At 48.0% G+C, this 25,170-nt stretch overlaps 1 protein-coding gene across 1 annotated transcript in view; it reads left to right on the top strand.

The window, feature by feature from the left end:
• Nucleotides 1-24,799, top strand: part of LOC311310494 (A disintegrin and metalloproteinase with thrombospondin motifs 12-like) — a gene marked incomplete at both ends in the record, with an annotated part of 88,045 nt that extends 63,246 nt beyond the window's left edge. The window contains 13 exons of the mRNA XM_084440005.1: nt 8,775-8,908; nt 9,209-9,329; nt 12,208-12,452; nt 17,946-18,087; nt 18,539-18,665; nt 19,006-19,216; nt 19,825-20,352; nt 20,518-21,015; nt 21,146-21,298; nt 21,488-21,664; nt 22,171-22,317; nt 24,031-24,148; nt 24,684-24,799. Of these exons, the coding sequence (XP_084296131.1) occupies nt 8,775-8,908; nt 9,209-9,329; nt 12,208-12,452; nt 17,946-18,087; nt 18,539-18,665; nt 19,006-19,216; nt 19,825-20,352; nt 20,518-21,015; nt 21,146-21,298; nt 21,488-21,664; nt 22,171-22,317; nt 24,031-24,148; nt 24,684-24,799 (2,717 nt within the window). The remainder of the gene's footprint in view (nt 1-8,774; nt 8,909-9,208; nt 9,330-12,207; nt 12,453-17,945; nt 18,088-18,538; nt 18,666-19,005; nt 19,217-19,824; nt 20,353-20,517; nt 21,016-21,145; nt 21,299-21,487; nt 21,665-22,170; nt 22,318-24,030; nt 24,149-24,683) is intronic.
• Between the last annotated feature and the right edge of the window lie 371 nt (nt 24,800-25,170).

Genomic DNA, 25,170 nt, shown 5'->3' with positions numbered 1-25,170 from the left:
GTAGCAAAGTTACAACAGAATCCTCTATAGTAGCCAGCCATCCCTAAAAACCTGCGCAGCTGTCTGCGAGTAGCAGGGGCTGGGAAGTCAGCGATAGCAGAGACTTTTGCCGATACAGGGCGCACCTGACCATGTCCTACCTCCTTCCCAAGATAGGTAACTGTGGCCTCACCAAACTCGCACTTGGCCAAGTTGACAGTTAAGTGGGCGTCGGCCAACCGTTGGAACACTACCTGCAAGGAACTCAGATGATCTGCCCAGTTGGCAGAGTGTATGACCAGGTCATCTAAATAGGCTGTGCAGTGAGGCACACCAACCAAGACTGTGTTAACCAGGTGCTGGAAAGTGGCTGGGGCGTTACACATGCCAAACGCCATCACTGTATACTGGAGGAAGTTATCTGGAGTGACAAAGGCTGATATCTCTGAAGCCCGAGCTGTTAATGGGATCTGCCAATAACCCTTTAGCATATCAAGTTTACTGACAAAGGTGGCATTACCAATAGTATCTACACAGTCATCTATGCGGGGTAAGGGAAAAGTGTCGGGGGTGGTAACGGCATTCACCTTACGATAATCTGTGCAGAACCTGCTTGTACCATCTGGTTTGGGAATCAGAAGACAGGGAGAACTCCATGGACTTGTACTGGGAACGTCTAAACCATGTTCCAACAAATAAGCAACCTCCTGTTGCATGACTTTTCGTTTGGCCTGATTAACCCTGTATGCATGTTGCTTAATCGGGAGCGCATCACGGACCTCAATATCATGCGTCAAAACAGACGTGCGCGAGGGAACATCGGAGAACAGACAGGGAAAAGACTTGACCACATTCACTATGACAATCCTGCTGCTGTGGGGTTAAATGTGTCAAATGCTCACGGAGAGAGCCCAACATTTCTGAGTTGCTTAGCCTAGCACACTGCTGTGGCAGGTTGCGCAGGATAAAACCATCTGCATCAACAGCATCACTGAAAGCTGTGACATTTAAAACGGGAACACTGGCAACCTCATGGAGCTCACTTTCTCTGGCGTGATACAATTTGAGCATGTTTATATGACACACGCGGGACTGACGTCTCCTGTCAGGGGTCTGTATCACAGTCAGTCTCACTGAGTTGTCTGTCAACGACATAAGGACCACTAAAACGAGCTGACAGTGTGGAACCAGGAACAGGCAACAACACTAATACTTTATCTCCTGGTTGGAGAGACCGCTGGATAGCAGTTTTGTCAAAATGAGACTTCATCTTGATCTGAGAGGAAGACAACACTTCTCTTGCTAAGGCACACGCCTCATGTAGTCGCCCCTTAACTTGACGGACATAATCCAAAACACTTTGGGGACCTGGATCTGTGGACATCATCTGATCCTTCAGCACCTTCAACGGCCCACGCACAGTATGGCCAAAGACTAAGTCTGCGGGACTGAATTTAAGGGATTCACGGACGCCAAATAACACAAATGGGATCCCTTCATCCCAATCCTTGCTAGTGTCAAAGCAGTACTTGCGCAGCATAGCCTTGAGCGTCTGATGCCACCTCTCCAAGGCTCCCTGACTCTGGGGGTGGTACCCACTGGACACTTTGTGCGTGATGTTGAGGGTCTTAAGGACCTGAGTGAACAACTTGGACAGAAAGTTAGATCCTTGGTCTGTTTGGATGACTTTCGTGAGACCAAATGTGGCAAAGAATTTGGTCAGGGCGGCTATAACAACCTTAGAGGTTATTTTACGGAATGGTATGGCCTCTGGGTAGCGGGTAGCAGCACACATGATGGTTATCAGAAACTGGTTACCTGATTTGGTGCGAGGAAGGGGACCCACACAATCGACAATGACCCGCTCGAACGGCTCCCCCATCACGGGAATTGGATAGAGAGGAGCTAGAGAGAGAACCTGGTTAGGCTTACCTACGACCTGACAGGTATGACAGGTTTTGCAATGTGCAGCTACATCTTGTTTCAAGGCCGGCCAAAAGAAATGCCTCAAAATACGGTCATATGTTTTTGTGACTCCTAAATGACCGGACCAGGGTCTGTCATGCGCTAAAGCCAATACTTGTGCGCGAAACGGCTTCGGGACAACAATTTGCCGCACAGAACTCCAACTGCTGTCGGTTCCCTTCTTAGGCATCCATTTGCGTACGAGGAGTCCATCCTCTACCATGTAAGCTACAGTCTGCTTAGCAGCTTGCTTTGAGCTCACAACAGACAAAAAACAGTTAGCTAAACTAGCATCCTGCTTCTGAGCATTTCTCAATGTATCACTGGTAACAGGAAGCAATAAATCACTGGGTTCTGATTGTATATGCTTGTCTGGGCCTCGTTCTTTAACAAGACGGGGGGGGTGACACATCATCATCTGCACTGAATAAGGGACCAAACACTGTGTCCTCTAAGTCACATACCTCTTCGCCCACCCTCCGGGCCTGGGCACGGGTGACCACACAGGCTGGAAACACAGCAGGGAATTCCTTTCCCAAACTGTCAAGAGAAACCGGCTTGTCAGGAGGAGCAAACACTTCCAGCACAGGTAACACCAACCCACCGGCGATATCATTACCCATGATTAACGTGACTCCTTTCACAGGGAGAGAGGATTGTAGAGCAACTTTAAAGTGACCACTGACCAGTTTGGAGCGCAAGCAAACGTGGTGTAAAGGCACTGGCACCATTGTCCCATTTCTATCCCTTGTAACAGTAAACTGTACCCACATGAGGACGCATCTGACCAGGGCAACACATCCGCTAAAATTACAGACTGCGCAGCACCTGTGTCACGCAGTATACGAATGGGCACCACTTCAGAGCTGTCGTTCAAATGACACCGAACCTGTGAATACGAAGGATGCGTAGCTCGGATCGGGTGACTCAGAGCGCACTGTGGTGTCTTGAGTCCCAACAGCAGGGATGGTCCTAATCAACCCTACAGGTTTACGGGGGTTAGAGGAGGGAGAAGACTGATTAGTCCCCTGTATCCGCTGCCTACAGTCTTGTATCAGATGCCCTTTCTTGTGACAGTAGAAACACTCGCGAGTCTCTTTGGGACCAGGAGGAGCAGAGGAGTGGCCAGTGTTTGGGGCAGGCGGGGCAACCCTACGTGTCTCTACACGGGGTGTCGTGAACGCTGTTTTGTGGGTTAGTGCGAACTCGTCAGCGAGCACCGCCGCCTGGGATAAAGTGGTTACTTTCTGCTCATTACAGTACACTACAAACTTTTCTGGCACACTATTCTTGAACTCCTCAATGAGATTGAGTTCCCTAAGAGAGTTAAAATCAGTGACTTTACTAGCCTGTAGCAACCTATCAAACAAGTGCTCTTTCTCACGGGCGAATTCGACAAAGGTTTGGCTATCTTTCTTCTTATACTGCCGGAACTTCTGCCTGTAGGCTTCAGGGACTAGTTCATAGGCACGCAGCACTGCCGCCTTAACCTTGTCATACTGAAGACCGTCTTCTAGAGACAAAGCAGCGACCACCTCCTGAGCTTTACCACAGAGTTTGCACTGTAACAGCAGCGCCCACATATCTTCGGGCCATTTCAAAGCAGCTGCTATTCGCTCAAACACACCAAAATAGGAGTCTACTTCGGACTCTCGAAAGAATGGAACTAAAGAAACGTTCTTACTCACGTTAAACCGTTCCTTTGGTTGGGCTGGTGATGTAGGGGAGTCTGCAACAGGAGACATGGGGCTATACTGCTGTTTAGCGCGCGCGAGAGAGCAAGCTTCTCTTCCATCTCTTATCTGGATCTCAGCATCGAGTTCCATCCTCCGAACCTGCAGTTTATGGTCATACTCGGCCTGTCTACTCCGCTCCCTCTCACGATTCTCCAGCTCGAGACGAGCCAGACGGAGCCGCAGCCGAGAACTGTCACCTGACTCAGGAGGAGAGAAACTTGGATCAAACCTGGGAAGAGTGCGCGGCACTGCAGGCGGCACCTGAACGTCGGCCTCCGCCTTAGTTTGTGTCATCCTGCGTGGACACACTCTCAGGGGAAAACCGTATATCCTCCCCCAAAGCAAGGCCGGGAGCAGGAAGGACCAACACAGGTGCAGACAAGAGCACACCTGCAGTCACCAGCCCTTCTCCTACAAGCTGCCTCAACTCCACCTTCACCAACCCCTTAGGCACAGAAATAGAAAAGTGTTCAGCTATGGCCTGTAAGTCAACTATGCGGCACACATCCAACAGAGCCTCTGAAGGACCATCAATAAACTGCTGCACTATGGACTCAGCCATGGCAATAAAAGAAAACTCACCAAGCACTACACCACCAAAACCACTTACCAACAGTACGACTATACACAAGCTCACAGGATAAGAGATCCCGGACGAGCCCCCATTATGTTACGTCCCCTACTCAGATGTAATAAAGGTGTAAAGGTGTAATAACTAGGGGGGGAGAGGGGAACGCAACAGCCTGTGTCTAGACCCACCGGGCCGATGTAGCCAGACAGTACTATGGGATGGAGTGCTGTACGGAACCAGGCAGGGAAAACCAAAAGATACCGTTCGTCACAAAAAAAAGGATTTATTACCGCCCACAGAACAAATGACAATGAACAGAAACACCACAAGACGACAAAACCACAAAGGGGGAATAAATGAATTAACAGAGGGCAGGAGATAAGGGACCTAGGGAGAAGGACTGTGAACGGTGCCACTAAGAAGCACAGCCCTACCTTCCCTACACCTCTACCCTATAGACCCTAACACTATCTAACTGAAAACAGAACTAGAGGCCCTAACTAGCCATCTATCTAAGCCTAAACCGGAACCTTACCTACCTGCTACAAAAAGACGTGGCAGCCGCTCACTCTTAACTAGTGTGTTTAACAGAGGGTTACCTACGTGGTGAAAAATGTATACCCCAGGGTATCTTACCTAAAGCCCTTCTCCCAGGAGCGGAAGAACCGAAGGGGAGATAACGAAATCACAGTAAACCCAAACACAACTAGAACCAAGGTAGGTAGGTTGTCAAACAGAAGTAAACAAACAGTAGGCTATAAGAAAACTAAGGTCAATCAACATGTCACAATCACATACAACATACCCCTCTGTCTCCCTCTAACAAACAGGGAACACAGACACACATATATAGGGGGAAGGCCGCCTGCTGATTGGGCAGGAGATGATTGGGGGAGTTGATTGCTGATGGCAGCCAGGTGGTAGCAGTGGCAGCCAGGAGGATGGCAGGAGACAATGATTGACAGGACTAATGACAAGGGAGGGTGCACACAGCATGGACAGACACCTGGGGCCTCATTTATCATTGAGGTACGCCATATTTTACACGGTCTTTTTTGCGATTTCAGGCGTACGCCATTTCCCCCCCCCACATTGCGATCTATCAAGCCGAAAGGGCGAAAATTTAGTCGCCTTTCTACACGCTTTTGTAGGACACCTCTCAGGTTGTCGTACCGATTTACACGGTTTCCTACACCCTATTTGAACACAGGGGGAACTGGCGACGCAGGTGGTGCGTCGGTGAATTACAATGTTTGATGGAGAGAATAAGAGCGACAGTTTCTGAACGCACAATCATGTAGGCTAATAGCCCAATTCAGCACAAACATATATCGCAATGCAAGATTAGACGTGTCCTCTAACCGGCTCATTCATGGTCCGATATGGATTTGTTCCCCAAACTGAACCTATGCGCTGTGCCAAACCTTTCCGCGCTATATGTCACACACCTAATGCAGGCACTCCATCAAACGGCAATAATTGACCAATTAGATTGTCATTAATATGTGATCATGTGGACCTGTTTGCTGTTTGGTAAGCATATAAATGACAGTCCTCCTGTGCGTAATGCGAGCCTAAATGAATCCGGCGCTACTCGGCCTACTGGCCGAGATAGAACTCCAAAGAGGTGACGGCGATGGCGACTGCACCCACATAAGGGCACCATCAGTGAATGAATACGTCTATGTGAATCGCTAAAATGTGCACACTATAAATACCCAAATCATATGTGACGCCGACATGCTCATCACAAGTCTAGTGGCACGGTGGCCTGGCTCCATGCATGACTCATTCATCCTGGCGCACAGCAGGGTAGGGGCTAGACTGGAGGCAGGCGCTGCGCGTGACGGCTGGCTTGTTGGTGTGTGCATAGCCAAGATACATATTCTTTGTCTTATTTACTTTAATCTTTATTAGCATTTTCCATCCATACAACGACAATACAATAAAACATAAAAACTTACAATAACAGCTTATGGGTACTTCCATCCATGCAGCTTTTTTTTCTTACTCAAATATGACAATTTTAATATTAGTGGTATCATCACACTTCCTTCTATAATCCATCAATTTTTCCCATCTCCCTTCAAACTTTCCTTCCTGCATCCTCAATGCATAAATAAATCTCATAAATCTCCTCCACAACACCCACCACTGCTCCTTGGTTGGGGGTTCCACCTTATACCAAGCCCTCATTATTGTCTTTTTACTAGCAACCAATAGTACTTTCACTAGGTATCTGTCCCCTCCTTGTACATCATTCTGTTATGTTTGCCAAGATGTATATTCAAAGCTGATAAGAATGAGAACCAGTCAAGACCCCACCACAAAATGAGGACCCAAGCCCTCAGCCCCCTCCCCGTCATGAGGTTTACCAGCGGGGCCAAAGGGCCCACACTGAGGTCATGCGCCAGCTATGAAGACACAAACAAGTAAGGTTCACATTTCTACCATTTTATTGTCTGTTGGTGGGTGACTGTGTGAGGTGTGTGAGTGCGTTTGTGAGTGAATGTGTGAGGTCCGTGAGTGTGGTAGTGAGTGACTGTGTGAGGTCTGTGAGTGTGGTAGTGAGTGACTGTGTGAGGTCCTTGAGTGTGGTAGTGAGTGACTGTGTGAGGTCCGTGAGTGTGGTAGTGAGTGACAGTGTGAGGTCCGTGACAGCATGTGTGAGGGAATGAAGTGCAGTGAGGATGTCCTGTTGGCTCTGGTGGTGAAGTGTGGTGTCCTCCACCAACTGCACAACTGCCCCACAACTGCCCCAATCCCTTCTGCCATTTCCCTCTGGGCCTCTAGGGTCATGAGCCTCCAGCACAGCGTCTGAGAGGAAGCCCAGCCCTCAGGGACCCTTGAGGCAGGGACGCTGGCAGCCGGAGGTGGAGGCGTGGGCGGTGGAGACGGAGGCGCTGGAGATGGCACTGGAGGTGGAGGCCGGTGCGCTGGAGGTGGAGGCACTGGAGGTCGTGGCGCTGGATGTAGAGGCTGCAACCGGCGGGGGCACGACCGTCAGGTCAAGGACCACTGCAGACTCCCCCTCCTCTGAGTCCCACCCCACGTCAGAGTCTGGAGAAACAATTTCAGTCATTTTCTTTGAGTTTGTCTGTTAACTTGATTATGCATTAAACATTTTATTGTGTAGCCATATTCAATTAATATGTTTTTCTGTTGGCAGCCAAATAAATGCTTAAGTGTGATTTACCGGGTGATTTAGATGAGTCTTAATTTCCCAGAGGGGAAAATGTTTAATGTGGTCTAACATTATGAAGTGGTCATCTGTGTTATCGTTCCCTGTTTTTGGTCCTAAATCAATCATAGCCTACCACAGAATGTGTGGAATGTTTGCTTTCCTCACAGCCACATAATACAGAATGTCCGTGTAGCCTACGCCAAATACAGGATGCACGAAACGTACAGTAGGCTACCTAAACTGTAGGAGCAATCAGACAAATGTAGGCTCGTACAAATAGCTTACCTTCCGAAGATGATTTTCTTTCCTCGCGTGGACCTCACCAACAAGCACATGCACCTCCGTCTCCGAAAAGTTTCTCTTCTTTCCGCGTTTTTCCATAAACGTATTTGTCTTTCCTATGCTCCACGCTATATTATGTCGGTTCCTTCCGGGGTATCCACGTTGTGCGCTGTCATAGTTTTGACCATATATGGTTGAATTTGGGCGTGGAGAGGGCGGAACACGGGGCGCGTGCGCGTACGCTCTCTTCTCCGCCACCGTCGGATTTTCTGTGGTGAATTTGGCGCAGCAGCGTGTACGCCATTTTTGATAGATCCGAAAAGCGTGTAAATATTCTCGTCGTACGCTACTTTTCGCATTTTCCTCGTTTTCGTCATACGCCTGAATTTACACGGTCTTTGATAAATGAGGCCCCTGGGGGAGACAAACATGAACAGTAACAAAGCACAAGACAGACACAAATCGTAACACACATGCACACACACACATACACACGCACGCACACACACACACACACACGCATGCACACACACACACACACACATGCACACACGCACGCACATGCACACACAAACATGCACGCACACACATGCATGCACACACAGACGCACACACACACACACACACACACACACACACATAAACACACAGTCAGTTCAGCTGTAGTCACAGGTATCCGTCATCAGAGGGCAGCACATACATACTGTAGAAACATCACATTCCCCTGGAACACCTGAGACTCACTCCTCTCACTCCCTTCTCCCCTTCTCTTCTCCTCCCTTCTCTTCTCCTCTTCCTCTCTCCTCCTCTCCTCTCCTCCTCTCTCTCTCCTCTCTCTCCTCTCCTCTCTCCTCTCTCTCCTCTATCTCCTCCTCTCTCTCCTCTCTCCTCCCCTCTCCTCCTTTCTCTCTCCTCTCGCTCCTCTCTCTCTCTCTCTCCTCTCTCTCTTCCTCTCTCCTCTGTCTCCCCTCTCTCCTCTCTCCTCTCTCTCTCTCTCTCCTCTCTCTCTTCCTCTCTCTCCTCCTCTCTCCTCTCTCCTCCTCCTGCTCCTGCACAGCTAACCCGTGTGAGCTCCACTGTCGTCCGGTGGATGAGAACTTCTCTGAGAAGATGCTGGACGCAGTGACGGACGGGACCCCCTGCTTCATGAACAACAACTCCAGGAACATCTGTGTCAACGGGGTGTGCAAGGTAGAGTTGCTGGGTAAGAGACATAGAGAGACAGAGAGAGAGAGAGAGGGCGGGGGGGGGTGGAGAGAGAGAGAGAGTCAATCGTGGGGGGCACTCTTCTAAGAAGAGTTTGAACTATAGTTAAAGAGAGAAAAGGAGAGGCAGAGGAAATATAGTATGTGTTTTGACGTGTGTGCGTGTGTGTGTGCGTGTGTGCGTGCGTGTGTGTGTGTGTGTGTGCGTGTGTGTGTGTGTGTGCATGTGTGTATGTGTGTGTGTGTGTGTGCGTGCATGTGTGTGTGCATGTGTGTGTGTGTCCAGGAGGTGGGCTGTGACTTCGGTATCGACTCCAACGCGGTGGAGGACCGTTGTGGGGTGTGTTTGGGGGACGACTCCTCCTGTGAGACCATCCAGAACACCTTCGATGGAGGAGAGGACTTCGGTGAGGCACCAATGTTTCCTTCACCTTCATTAAACCAGTCAGGTGTGCCAAGAACACCCTCTTATTTACAGCGGTGGCCTACAGGAACATAAACAAATTAACGCATGCATGGATGAATCCAGTCGATTAACTAGGCCGTCCATCAGCAGCAGGTATCAATAAACAATCGGACCAGCAGAAGTGTTTAGCACCGATCTATTGAAACAAGAAACACGCTTTTATCCAAACCCATCTTGTTTATGAAACAGGTTTTACACACCGTACATGTCTCTCACACACTATTCTCTCATAGCCAGACCTATCTCCACACTTCGTTTACGCTGTGCCAGCGCCGGAGACAGGTCTGGGGGGGAAGACACAATATTTCTTTAAACCAATCACAGTCGTCTTGGGCGGAGCCAGCCCGGACGCAGCAACGGTGCTCTTGCAAAATAGTCTGGATCAAATCTGATTGGTGCCAACGAATCTCTTGGCCCGAATCAGATTAATTTGCGTCGCCAGTCTTGCCACTGATTGGGCAGTGTGACAACGAATGACAAGGTTTATTGCCAAAACCTACATCCGCTGAGTCAGACTACTCACACACAGACTCTCCCATCTGCTAGTCAAACAAGATACAGTACTATCCTCCTGTAGTCAACCACGATACAGTACTATCCTCCTGTAGTCAAACAGGATACAGTACTATCCTGTCTCGTTACATTGCAGTGTTGTTAAAGTTAAAGGTTAAAGTCCCACTGATTGTCACACACCTGAGGGAGGTGAAATTTGTTCTCCGCATTTGACCCATCCCCTGGGGGAGCGGTGAGCAGCAGCGGGGCCGCGCTCGGGAATCATTTGGTGATCTAGCCCCCCAATTCCTACCCTTGATGCTGAGTGCCAAGCAGGGAGGCAATGGGTCCCATTTTTATAGTCTTTGTTATGACCCGGCCTTGGATTGTACCCACAACCTCCCAGTCTCTGGGCGGACACTTTACCACTAGGCCACTGAGCTGGCCCTTTGTGTGGGGGCGTGTTGGGCTTCTACAAAGCACTATGTTACCATGTTGTTTCACTTTAATCACAGCTCCCTGGACAAGGAAGAGTGTTTATGAGACACGTTTACAGCTGGACTAAGACAGTCCCTCCATGATTATCTGTGTTGGCTCTAACGTGCACTCGGGGTCCGGAGGACTGGCTGGCATCATCAGCATCGTGATGTCATGTTGTTGTTTTCTCTGTCGTCATGGCAGCGGCATGCCCAGGGGTACACAGCTGTTTGTTCCACTGTCCGACTGTACCATAATCACCACGACGACCCCCCCCCTGAGAGAGAACATCAGTGACCTCAGACTGTGTGTGTGTGTGTGTGTGTGTGTTTTTTAGTTCAGTTTATTTGACAATAGAAAAATTTAAACAATTGATTACACCATACTGTATCTTCAAAAAACATTGTGAAGGACAACTCAATAAAGTCTCTTTATTTCCATTGTGGACTTTGATGTGATTACAGTTGGTGGAAGAGCAGCATCCAACAATAAGAAAACCACAATAACTAACAATCAAAACCACAACATTACTAGAACTCTAGCCTGACATTCCAATGATTCTATATCATCCTTAATCCAGGTTTTAACCTTTTGTGTGTGTGCGTGCGTGTGAGTGTGTGTGTGTTAGAGTGTTAATATGGGTGTGCTCGTGCGTGCGTGTGTGTCCCTTTCCAGAGAACTAGTCCAGATGTGTTAGACTTCAAAGAGTATAGACCTAATGCATTGCCCCCCATCTTGCTCCGCACACACAAACACAGACACACACACACACTATTAAAGATCAGAGAGTGTCTGGCAGTCTGGATGCTGTTGTGACTGCCATGGTGGCCTCTCTCTCCCCCTGATGCCCCTTCTCACCCCCCCAATCCCCTCCCTCCCTCCTATAACCCTTCCCTCCTATAACTCCTCCCTCCCTCCTATAACTCCTCCCTTCTATAACCCCTCCCTCCTATGACCCCTCCCTCATATAACCCCTCCCTCCTATAACTCCTCCCTCCCTCCTATAACCCCTCCCTCCTATAACTCCTCCCTTCTATAACCCCTCCCTCCTATGACCCCTCCCTCCTATAACTCCTCCCTCCTATAACCCCTCCCTTCTATTACCCCTCCCTCCTATAACTCCTCCCTCCTATAACTCCTCCCTCATATAACCCCTCCCTCCTATAACTCCTCCCTCCTATAACCCCTCCCTTCTATAACCCCTCCCTCATATAACTCCTCCCTCCTATAACTCATCCCTCCTATAACCCCTCCCTCCTATGACTCCTCCCTTCTATAACCCCTCCCTCCTATGACCCCTCCCTCCTATAACTCCTCCCTCCTATAAATCCTCTCCTATAATCCCTCCCTCCTATAACTCCTCCTTTCTATAAATCCTCCCTCCTATAACTCCTCCCTCCTATAAATCCTCCCTTCTATAACCCCTCCCTCCTATAACCCCTCCCTTCTATAACCCCTCCCTCCTATAACTCCTCCCTCCTATAACCCCTCCCTCCTATAACTCCTCCTTCCTATAACTCCTCCCTCCTATAACCCCTCCCTCCTATAACTCCTCCCTCCTATAACCTCTCCCATCTATAAAACCTCCCTCCTATAACTCCTCCCTCCTATAACCCCTCCATCCTATGACTCCTCCCTTCTATAACCCCTCCCATCTATAAAACCTCCCTCCTATAACTCATCCCTCCTATAACTCCTCCCTCCTATAACCCCTCCCTCCTATAACCCCTCCCTCCTATAACTCCTCCCTCCTATAACATCCCTCCTATAACTCCTCCCTCCTATAACCTACCATATCCCCCATCACATGGCTACTCCTCCGCTGACTCCTCCCCTGACTCCTCCGCCAGGCTATGTGGACGTGGGTATGATCCCCATGGGGGCACGTGACATCATGATCCAGGAAGTGGAAGAAGCGGGTAACTTCCTGGCGCTCAGGGGCCAGGAGCCCGAGGACTACTACCTGAATGGACATTACATCATCCAGTGGAACGGGCAGTACGAGGCGGCAGGAACCACGTTCTACTACGAACGCTCGGGGAACCTTGAGAACCTGACCTCCGCCGGACCCACCAGACAACCACTCATGATCCAGGTAGGGAGGAGAGGAGGAGGGGAGGAGGAGATGGATGGACAGATGGATGGATGGATGGACGGATGGACGGATGAATGGATGGGAGTGAAGGGTGGACAATCCTGTCTATCTTGGCTATCATAATCATTGACAATGACATAATGGTTAACCTACTGTAGAGAGATAGTTAGATATATGGTAGATAGATAGATAGATAGATAGATAGATAGATAGATAGATAGATAGATAGATAGATATAGATAGTTATACAGAGACGCAAATCAACAAAACAAATGCAATATACAATAATAACTAGAAAGTACATTTCCTGGAGAAAATGTGAGGTGGGCTAGCTGCTGCAGCTGTATGTAACAGCTACTACTAACAGTAGCTGTATGTAACAGCTAGTACTACTACGGACCGGGCAATCTCCATGCACCCACCGGCGAAGACCGTGCATCTCTAGCCCACTAAGGGGCTGAATTGTGGGGTCCGTGGCGTGGACAGTGGCGTGGTGGCGAGACTCCGCCCCCTCAGGTCAGAGCTGGTCGGGGACAGTGTACCCCTCTCCGGGCCACCTACCTGACTCCACCGGTGAAGAAAAAAAAAGAAAAGAAAAAAAGCAACAGCTGCCAACACTCTAATCCCAACTGGCACTCTGATCCTAGACATGGTCCACTTCAGACGGCTCTATCGCGAAAACTATAAATGTTACAGCTTATATATTGACACCATAGGAATCCTGAGAACTTGCAGAACATTTCTATGTATAATATGTCCATATAGCTCAAACACTGTAGGCATGGCGACAAGTTAGAAAAAGGGTAAAAATGCGAAATTAGCAGCTCAACAGTTAGTTGAAACACCATATGTTTCAATGGGGAGCGCAGTTGCCGAACAAATCGTCACACAGAGAAAACTATAAGTCACACAGCTTAGGTACTTACATTGTAAGAATCAGCACAGTTGTGTGAACGTTTCAATATATAATATGTGTATGAGCTGTTAAAACTGTTAGTGGTGTGGTGGTGAGACTCCACCCCCTCAAAAAAAATAAAAAAAAGTTTTAAAAGTTATATTTCTAAAAAATTATAAGAAATATCAAAAATCGGAATGGATCCGTTAAAGAGCTAAAGATGATGAACATTTTAAAGTTTGAATGAAGTTTCACTCTAATCCAAACTGACACTGATCCTAGACATGGTCCACTTCAGACAGCTCTATCGCGAAAACTATAAATGTTACAGCGTATATATTGACACCATAGGAATCTTGAGAACGTGCAGAACATTGCTATGTATAATATGTCCGTATAGCTTAAACACTGTAGGTATGGCGACAAGTTAGAAAAAGGGTAAAAATGCAAAATTAGCAGCTCAAAAGTAAGTGCGTCACCATATGTTTCAATGGGGAGCGCAGTTGCCGAACAAATCATCATACCTCAGAAGTTGTGTGAACGTTTTAATGTATAATATGTGTATGAGCTGTTAAAACTGTAGGCATGGCGACAAGTTAGAAAAAGAGTAAAAATGCAAAATTAGCAGCTCAAACATTAGTGTGGCACCATACGTTTCAATGGGGAGCGCAGTTGCCAAACATATCGTCACACAGCGAAAACTATAAGTCACACAGCTTAGGTACTTACATTGTAAGAATCAGCACAGTTGTGTGAACGTTTCTATATATAATATGTGTATGAGCTGTTAAAACGGTTAGGCATAGAGACAAGTTTGAAAAAGGGTAAAAATGTAAAATTAACAGCTCAAGAGTTAGAGTGCATTGCCATATGTTTAAATGGGGAGGGCAGTTGCCGAACAAATCATCATACAGCGAAAACTGTAAGTCACACAGCTTAGATACTTACATTGTATGAATCAGCACAGTTGTGTGAATATTTTGATATATAATGTGTGTGAGCTGTCAAAACTGTAGGAGTGCCACAGTTTACAAAATGTGTGAATATTTTCAAAGCAACTGCTGCCACCACTCTAAAAACATAAAGTTACTGAACATTCCAAAAGCAGTTTCAAGCAGTTTCAGTGGGACAAAAAATTGTTTTTAAAAGTTAAATTTCTAAAAAACTATAAAAAATATCAAAAATCTAAATGGATCCGTTAAAGAGTTAAACATCGTGAACATTTTAAAGTTTGAATGAAGTTTCTAGCACAAAGTATGAAGAAGTAGTTGAGGGCCAAAAAAATGGTGAGAACTAGAATAAAGAAAGAAAGAAATAGTGGGAATATCACAAGTTGGGCTAGCTTCTACAAGCTAGCCCACCTAATAATAATAATAATTAAAGCTGCTTCGCAGCGATGAGGCGGGGCCAGGCAATTTCCGACAAGTTTAGGAGCAATAAGCGAGAGAATAGGAGGACAACAAGAAAGTTGACATTCCAATGTTAATTTTGTACATTCGTATCGTATCGTAAAAACATTTGTAAAACATTTTGATGCATTGTAAGCTCGATTTTGATAATTCAACAATCTGGTCAATGAGTTTGTGAATTACAGTCTGAACATCCAGTGGAGCAAGTTGTGTGGTGTTAATTGATTGAAAAATGTGGGATGAGATATGTTTATTAATTTTTACAGGTTTTGTCTGTTTTTCTTTATAATTGAACATTAACTTCAGCAGCTGTGTACTCAGTCAGTTGCCAATCAATCGATTTAGTCATTGTAATCCTCGGCGGGGGCTGGGTAGGGTTGCCAACAGCGATGTCTTCGGAGCTTGCGTTGGATTGTGGGTAATGTAGTTTTCTCTGTATGAAGTGTTGGTTTCAGAGGACAGAATTAAACATATTTTTAAAAATTCAATTTTTGAGATAAAATTCTGAAAAAATCATACTACATCTTGGATATGTGGCCAATGTTGTCACTTTTTATGAGGATGATCAGACATTGATTTGGCGAGAATTAATAGGAACTGTATACAGAACTGTTAACAGTAAAACTTTTTGAAGTGCTGTGGGCTCTATTTTTCATATTTCAAAAATCTGTGAGGATCGTTTGGTAAGGACAGTCTGAAGATACAGTAGATCAATTTTGGTGTCAATTGAACAAAAAATGTGGGAGGAGATAGGTTTGATAGGTTTTACAGTTTATGAAGAAATCAGAGTGATGGACTTCAAAATTCCTGCAAGGTCAAAGCGTATGAAAGTTTTGTCTCCCTTGGGACTACATTCACGTGGTGGATTTACAGTGATAGCACCTATGGCTGATTTGTTATGATTTTTTTTAAAGTTTTAAACTTTAGACTGTTGCTGTAGCGCCACCTTCAGGTTTATTGACCTACAATGCAGGTTGAGGACTTTGGGTATAGTACTGGAGCTTTGTGCAAATTTTGGTGATTTTTTGTCCACGGGAAGTTAGACTTCAGTGGAAGATGGAGAATAATAATAATAAGTAAAACATTTTCATGCATTGTAAGCTCAATTTTGATAATTCAATAATCTGGTCAATGAGTTTGTGAATGACAGTTTGAAGATCCAGTGTAGCAACTTAAGTGTTAATTGATTGAAAAATGTGGGTTACAGGTTTTGTTAGCTTTTTTTTCATAATTGAACATTAACTTCAGCCGCTGTGTACTCAGTCAGTTGCCAATCAATCGATTTAGTCATTGTAATCCTCGGCGGGGGTTGGGTAGTGTTGCCAACAGCGATGTCTCCGATTCGTTGAGCTTGCGTTGGATTGTGGGTAACGTAGTTTTCTCTGTATGAAGTGTTGGTTTCAGAGGACAGAATTAAACATATTTTTAAAAATTCTATTTTTGAGATAAAATTCTGAAAAAAATCATACTACATCTTGGATATGTGGCCAATGTTGTCACTTTTTATGAGGATGATCAGACATTGATTTGGCGAGAATTAATAGGAACTGTATACAAAACTGTTAACAGTGAAACCTTTTGATGTGCTGTGGGCTCAATTTTTCATATTTCAAAAATCTGTGAGGATACTTTGGTAAGGACAGTCTGTAGATACAGTATATTAATTTTGGTGTCAATTGAACAAAAAATGTGGGAGGAGATATGTTTGATAGGTTTTACAGTTTATGAAGAAATCAGAGTGATGGACTTCAAAATTCCTGCAAGGTCAAAGTGTATGAAGGTTTTGTCTCACTTGGGACTACATTCAGGTGGTGGTTTTACAGTGATAGCACCTATGGCTGATTTGTTATGATTTTTTTAAGTTTTAAACTTTAGACTGTTGCTGTAGCGCCACCTTCAGGTTTATTGACCTACAATGCAGGTTGAGGACTTTGGATATAGTACTGGAGCTATGTGCAAATTTTGGTGATTTTTTGTCTATGGGAAGTTAGACTTCAGTGGAAGGAGAATAATAATAATAATAATAATAATAATATAGGCAAATACAATAGGGTTCCGGCAGCTACGCTGCCTGGCCCCTAATAATAATAATAATTAAAAACAGTTACAGATTGAAGTACTTAGGTCTAGTGCCATGGATTTAAACTATGTGACTGAAGGAAGTACGTCAAGCTTTAAAGTCTGTTGTAAGGTATTCCAAGTATAAGGAGCATCATGGAAAAAAGCAGCCCTTCCAAATTCAGAATGCACTCGAGGAAACAGTAAAAACAACCTAAAAACAAGCCGATCATTTGATCGGGTCTGGTAGGTGCCTGAAAAGTATCCACAATACAATAGAATACTGTATCATCAACATATAGATGAGCATGACAGCCAGTTAGTGCAGAGACACTATCATTAATATAGATGGTGAAAAGGACAGGACCCAACACTGATCCCTGTGGCACACCTTTAGCTAGAGACAAGAAATCAGATTGAATGCTACCCGATTTCACACTCTTGACACCTTGATGATAGAAAATCCTGAAACCAGTCACAAGCATCTTTATCCAAACCAATACTAGATAGTCTGTTTAAAAGCAGCTGGTGATCGACTGTATCAAATGCTTTTGAAAGATCAACAAAGAGGGAAGCACAGTGCTTCCTGTTGTCTAATGCCCAGATTATGTCATTAGTGACAAGAGTGACAGCTGAAATGGTACCATTATTAGCTCTAAATCCAGACTGGTGAGGACTTAAAACTGAATGACTGTAAAGAAATGATTTTAATTGGTTATTTACCAAGGTCTCCAGAACTTTAGCTAGGCATGGTAACATTGAGATAGGACGATAGTTGTCCAGCTTATCCCTATCACCCCCTTTGTTCAACGGGACCACAAGAACAGATTTCCAGACCTGCGGAACTATACCAGATATAATGGAGAGATTAAAGATGTATGACAACGGCTCTCTAATGGCTGGGGCTGCCAGTTTTATAAAAAATGAATCTAGATATAGAGAGATAAGTAGATATATGGTAGACAGATAGATAGATGGATATGGTACTGTAGATAGATAGATAGATAGATAGATAGATAGATAGATAGATAGATAGATAGATAGATAGATAGATAGATAGATAGATAGATAGATAGATAGATAGATGTGAAGTGGTGTAGCGGTGAACATGTCTGCTGTTTGGTTGCCTAGCTGCTGTACCAGGAGAGGAACCCAGGCATCAAGTACGAGTACACCATCAAGAAGAACAGACAAACAGGAAATGAGGTCATTGAACCAGAGTACAGGTGGAAGTACGGGGCGTGGACAGACTGCAGCACCACCTGTGGGACAGGTAACACACCTACACCTGTGACTGTAGCTGTACATGTTTAACCTGAAGCGCCAGATGATTTGGTTCCCATAACCTTCTAGGACCTCTCTGTCGGAAGCTGTTTGGAAAAGGGCAGGCACTTTCAAAACGACTTGGCTGGTGATTGAATGAACCATTTAAAAAAAATATTAAAAGCTCTATCACGCGGTAACTTCAACCGCTCCTCACTGTCATAAACCCGCCCAGCATAGCTGTTTGTATTTCAAATCCCTCAGAACCAGCGCTGATGGGAGAGGTCGTTTTCCAATCAGGCTCAAAATGTCTTTATGAGAGTATCCAGACTGATGTGTGAAACGTGAGCTCACAACATCAGGATGGTCTCACGAGGCTAGTGCATTTTGTACCTGTACCTGCGTCTGTCTAGGAGATAGTTATGGGATATCTTCTCTCTTCCTGTCTCTCTCTCTCTCAGGTGACCAGCAGCAGCCCGTCAGGTGCTTCGAGGTGGAGGTGGGAGTGGTGGACGAGTTCCTGTGTGACCCAGAGAGCCGTCCGGATAACAAACACCGCAAGTGCAAGAATATGGACTGTCCTGCCCGGTGTGACAATACTGTGCCACTGTTATTACTGTTGTTACTGTATTACTACTACAGTATTTACTGCTGCATTCCTACTTGAACATAGCTGTCCTGACAGGGCTGTTATTACCAGTCATTTTATTATTGCTGTGTTATTATTACAATATCTCTCATGTTATTATTATGTAGTTACTTTACAATTTCTATGGTATTACTATATAATTACTATGTTGTTACAACTGTATTACATTTGCCAAAAATATGAACTGTCCTGTCTAGTCTGAGCGCTCCAGTACCACAACTGCGCGCTAGTACAGTGACATTGATAGTTAATAACCTCTGTGTGACCTCCGACCCCCAGGTGGTGGGTGGGGGGCTGGCAGCCGTGCTCGTCCAGCTGTGGCTCGGAGGGCGTGCGGAAGCGCACGGTGCTGTGTGTGCGGACGGTGCTGGGGGAGGAGAGGGTGCTCCACCCGCTGGACTGCAAGCATCTGATCAAGCCCAAACCCCTGGTGCCCTGCAACCGAGACCAGCCCTGCGGCAACGACTGGGCCGTGGGCAACTGGAGCAGGGTAGGGCTGTCTCCTTACTGGAGCAGGGTAGGGCTGCCTCCTTACTGGAGCAGGGTAGGGCTGCCTCCTTACTGGAGCAGGGTAGGGCTTCCTCCTTACTGGAGCAGGGTAGGGCTGCCTCCTTTCTGGAGCAGGGTAGGGCTTCCTCCTTACTGGAGCAGGGTAGGGCTGTCTCCTTACTGGAGCAGGGTAGGGCTGTCTCCTTACTGGAGCAGGGTAGGGCTGCCTCCTTACTGGAGCAGGGTAGGGCTTCCTCCTTACTGGAGCAGGGTAGGGCTGTCTCCTTACTGGAGCAGGGTAGGGCTGTCTCCTTACTGGAGCAGGGTAGGGCTGCCTCTTTACTGGCTCTGTCATCACCACCCCTCTACACTCACTCCCTCTCTCCTCCTTCTCTCCTCCCTCTACATTCCCTCTCTCCTTCTCCTCCTCTCCTCCCTCTCACTGCCTCCCCCTCCTCCTCATCTGTCTCTCTCTCCTCTTCCACCTCTCTCCTGTTCTTTTCACCTCTCTACCTCTGCCTTTACTCTCTTCACCATGGTAATCACTACTCTTTCTCTCTCTCTCTCTCTCTCTCTCTCTCTCTCTCTCTCTCTCTCTCTCTCTCTCAGTGCCCGGTGACGTGTGGCGGGGGCGTGCGTTCCCGTCTGACCACCTGTGTGACCGCGCCCAGGAAGCCGTGTGACCTGGCCACCAAGCCTCGCTCCAAGTCTCTGTGCGCCCTGCAGCCCTGTCCCAATGCCAGCCTGCGCAGGCGACCCGGCCCGCCCCCCAAACACCGCCGCCCCCCCACGCCCAGCAGCCCCTCCCCCGGCCATCCCTTCACCCACACCACCAGCGCCACCGCTGCGCCCGGGACTACAACTCCCACGCTGAGAACTACAACCACCCCGCTGAGAACTACAACCACCACGAAGAGAACTACCACCACCGCAAAGAGAACTAAAACCCCCACGCTGAGAACTACAACCACCCCGCTGAGAACTACAACCACCACGAAGAGAACTACAACTACCACAAAGAGAACTACAACAACCACAAAGAGAACTACAACTACCACAACCTCCACCACCAAGCCCGTCATCATCACCACCACCCCTGACATCATCGATGCTGATGACTATGCGTTCAGCCTGAAGGTGGGGAGGAACGGAGGAGAGATGGAGGACGAGGAGGAGTGGAAGAGAGGAGAGGAGGAGGGGGAGGAGGAAGGGGAGGGGCAGGAGAATGGTGTGAAGGAGGAGGAGGGGAGTACGCCAGATTTGACGGGGTACACCCCGGCAGGTTACAACTACGTCGTCGAGGACGCGACCACCGACGGCCAGCCAATCAGAGTCATGGACATCGTTACCACAGCGACCACTCTCAGGACAACTAGCCGGTTGCCCCGCCCGGCGACCACGCGGCCACCGCAGCTCCGACACACGACCCCGCGCCACGCCCACACCACCACCGCCCTCCGCTCCGCGCCGCACGCCAGCCTCCACTACCCCCTCTCCAGCCGCCGCCCCCGGCTACCCCTGGCTACCACAGAGACCCCCCACCCAACAGCCCCCCTGCTCACCCCCCCGCCCCCCCACCCCACCCTGAGGATCGCAAAGCCCCCCAGAGTGGGCAGCCCCGCCCCCCGCCCTAGAAAGTTCTCCCCGCCCCCCCATTCCAAAAGCCCCGCCCCTAGCCCCGATGGACAGGAGCAGAGACCGGGGAGTCCGGTGATGACCTTCGCCGGGGACCATGGCAACCAGAGCGTCAAAGAGCCGGTCAGCGCAGACGTGGCGTGGGTGGCGGGCAACTGGAGCGAGGTGGGTTCTGGGTAACGGAGTCTCCTAGGAACATCTGATGGGCCTTTGAGTGATTGTGTTGTACACAAATCAAGCTCCATTGAGAATGAAAGTGTAACTTTACCCCTCATTATTTGGATCTACCCCCCAGTGCTCGGTGTCGTGTGGCGTTGGGGCAGTGTGGAGGATGGTGGAGTGTAGCTCCGGTCGGGAGGAGGACTGTTCCAGCCTGAAGAAACCAGAACCTGCCCGGACCTGCCACCCTCAGCCCTGCTCTGTCTGGCTCAGCAGCAACTGGACCAGGGTCAGTACCTCGGGATCAATCAACATCACTCCTGCTACAATCAATACTGGAATAATCAATACTGGACTAATCAATACTGTTATAATCAACTACTAGAATCAATACTATCTCTCTCCCTCTCTCTCCCTCTCCCTCTCTCTCTCCCTCTCTCTCTCTCTCTCCTTCTTTCTCTCTCTCTCTCTGAGGTAGTGTCCAGTGGGGTGTGGTGTGGTGGGGCGGAGGCAGCGTGATGTCCAGTGTGTGGACTCCCACAGCAGACGGCCTCTGCGTCCATTCCACTGCCAGGCCCTGACCTCCCGCCCGCCCAGCGCCCTGGCCTGCCCCTCACACAGCTGCCTGCCCTGGAAGACCTCTCCCTGGGGCCCGGTACACACACACACACACGCATACAAACAAGCACACACACACACACACACACACACACATGCACACACACACATACAAACACACACAGACGCCCACGCAAATGCACACACACACGCACACACATAGGCACACACATACTATATATCAAAGCATCTTTTATTGAGGGATTTTATCTACAGTATGAAATGACAGACGAGTCTCCCTCTCCTCCCACCTCCTCTCTTTTATCGTCTCCTCCTCTCCTCTTCCTCCTCCTCCTCCCTCCTCTCTTCTCCTCTCCTGTCCTCCTCCTCTCCTCTTCCTCCTCCTCCCCCTCCTCTCTTCTCCTCTCCTCCTCCTCTCCTCTTCCTCCTCCTCCCCCCTCCTCTCTTCTTCTCCCTCTCCTCCTCCCCCCTCCTCTCTTCTCCTCCCTCTCCTCCTCCTCTCCTGACCCCACTCTCCTCCTCTCCCCCTCTCCTCCTCCTCTCCTCTCCTCCTCTCCTTCTCTCCTCTCCTCTCCTCCCTAGTGTTCTAGTAGCTGTGGAGAGGGGGTGCGTGAGCGGCTGGTGTTCTGTCCAGAGTCCCGGCGCTGCAGCGCCACCCTCAGGCCCGGAGGCTCAGAGCCCTGCAGCCTGCCGCCGTGCCCGCGCTGGGACCCGCAGGACTGGGAGGAGGTAAGGGAGCAGAACCCCAGTGGAACGGGTCAGGCCCCACCCACACTGGTCTGCGGAACCCTGATCTGAGTTCCCAGAATGGGAATGCCCTAACTTCCTGTTTGGAGGCTTTGTCGCCAAATTCAATTGGCTGTCACAAGCAAACGCATTGGAATATCAACAATTCAAATCAATCCTTTGTAGACATTGGTCTCCAGATTATGTGTATTCATTTTTTATCCTTTGTAACCAAGTCACATGTTGACAAGTTGAGCACTCTAGTGCCACCAATGTGTCAAAGTTGGAGTCACGTTTATGCTTGTAACTTTTGAACCGTTGGTTCGATTTTAATGATTCAGGGATCATTGGATTCCTTGCGTCAAGCCGAGTTCAAAACATACCATGGTTTCATTATTTTTCATTTTCTTGATTGCAGAATGCAAGTTACACTTTTGGTGTTCTGCACAATTTCACAGATTTTAGAGTGGGGAGAAACGCACTTAGGAAATATGTCACACATTTTCTAAACTGCCATCCCTCTTACAATTTGCACAGCTTATACACATATATATAAAAACTTTCACATGACTCTTGGGATTTGTAAAATCCAAAAAGCTAAGCTCTCCGATGTATAATTTTTTGCCGTGTGCCAGTTTGAATGATGACTCCCCCCCTCCATTGAAACCAATGGAGCCACTCTCTAACTTGAAGCAGAAAATGACTGAATCAATGTTGTGTTTCTAACTCGTCACCTCTCCTACACTTTTGCAGACAGAAGGACATAGTATACCTCGAAATGTTTGTGATGATGTGATGATTGTCTGGATTCTATAGAAGAAAATAGTTACGCTCTGCTATGTATTCTTTTCGCCATGTGCCAATTTAAATGACGACACCCCCCCCCTCTCACTCAATCGAGAGGAAGCAATGGCTGACATGCCTTGTGGACAAGGGCAATTCTCCTTTGCAAGATCAGGCGTAGCACAGTGGATAGCGAGTCGGCCTTGGAAGCACCAGGTACAGAGTTTGAATCTCGTTCAACCACATGTCAGATGGATGGATGGAGATAGTGGGCTATGCAGGGGGGCCGATTTGGCCTCTGATAAGTTACTGACCGTAGCTTTCCACTTTTCAAGTACTGCTAACGAGTCCTGTACTCTGGCGATCTGTTGGAAGCATATCTGACACACAAGGTGCGATTTATTTGGACTTTCTTCCACGTTAACTCTCACTTCACAGAGTTTTTATTACACAAACAGTAGTCTCGGAGCCAGACTCTCTCCAGAGGAGAGAGTCTGGACTTCAGCCGCTTAGAATTTGTTCTTAGTTCTTAAAAAAACTCAGCACCTCCGGTCCGGACTATCTACTACTCGCTACAGAATTTTGACGGAATATCCGCCCGTTTTTTCCCCAACTTCCTTCATCAAAATTTCTGCGTCTGAATACGAGACGTAGTTGACAGTCCAGGCCGGAAGTCGACTTGTCTGGCTCGCGAGACTACACAAACAGCAAAGTGTATTACCTACTGTAAATTAGTTTAGAAATGCAGGCTAGGGAATTCAGCCAGCGTTTTTTTTTTTATCCGTTTAGAATGTGTAAAATGCAGGTGCCATAGTTTTGAAAGCAAACAGACAACACTGACGAGCAACGCAGTGACACCTGTGTGTGTGTGCATGTGTGTGTGTGTGTGTGTGTTTGTGCCAGTGTTCTGTGAGCTGTGGCGAGGGTGTCCAGCGTCGGGAGGTGAGGTGTGTGAGCGGGTCTCAGGTGGTGATGGACAGCCTCTGTGAGACCACCCCCAGACTGGACACACACAGGGCCTGCAACACGCAGGAGTGCAAGAACAACACTGGTGACAGCACACTTCTGTCTGTCTGTCTGTCTGTCTGTCTGCCTGCCTGCCTGTCTGCCTGTCTGCCTGTCTGCCTGTCTGCCTGTCTACCTGCCTGTCTTCCTGTCTACCTGTCTGTCTGTCTGCCTGTCTGTCTGCCTCCCTGCCTGTCTGTCTGCCTGCCTGCCTGTCTGCCTGCCTGCCTGTCTGTCTGTCTGTCTGTCTGTCTGTCTGCCTGCCTGTCTGTCTGCCTGTGTCTGTCTGCCTGTCTGTCTGTCTGTCTGCCTGTCTGCCTGCCCGGTTCGAATCCTGGCTCCACCTGTCCACATGTTGAAGTGTCCTTGTTCAAGACACTGAACCCCAAACTGCTCCCAATGAGCAGGCTAGCACCTTGCATGGCAGCTGCCACCATTGGTGTGTGAATGAGAGGCCATTGAAAGACCTTTGCATAAAAGAGCTGTGCTGTCCATTTACCATCCATATACCATGTATGTTATTGTGTGCGTGTGTGTGCATGTGTGCGTGTGTGACTGACGCCCTGTTCTGTCTGACCCAGGTGCAGAGTGTAAGAAGAACAGCATGTCCTCCAGATTCTGTGACAAGCTGAAGCTGCTGGGTCGCTGCTCCCTCAGGTCCATCCAGAGACAGTGCTGCGTCACCTGCAGGACCTGACTCACCTGGACATGACTCACCTGGACCTGACTCACCTGGACATGACTCACCTGGATCTGACTTACCTGGACATGACTCACCTGGACATGACTCACCTGGACATGACTCACCTGGACCTGACTCACCTGGATATGACTCACCTGGACCTGACTCACCTGGATATGACTCACCTGGACATGACTCACCTGTAGGACCTGACTCACCTGGATATGACTCACCTGGACCTGACTCACCTGGACATGACTCACCTGGACCTGACTCACCTGGACATGACTCACTTGGACCTGACTCACCTGTAGGACCTGACTCACCTGGATATGACTCACCTGGATATGACTCACCTGGACCTGACTCACCTGGACATGACTCAC

The sequence above is a fragment of the Borostomias antarcticus genome (genome assembly GCF_949987555.1).
Source record: "Borostomias antarcticus genome assembly, chromosome: 6".
NCBI lineage: Eukaryota > Metazoa > Chordata > Actinopteri > Stomiiformes > Stomiidae > Borostomias > Borostomias antarcticus.
This window is presented reverse-complemented; position numbering and strand designations above follow the sequence as displayed.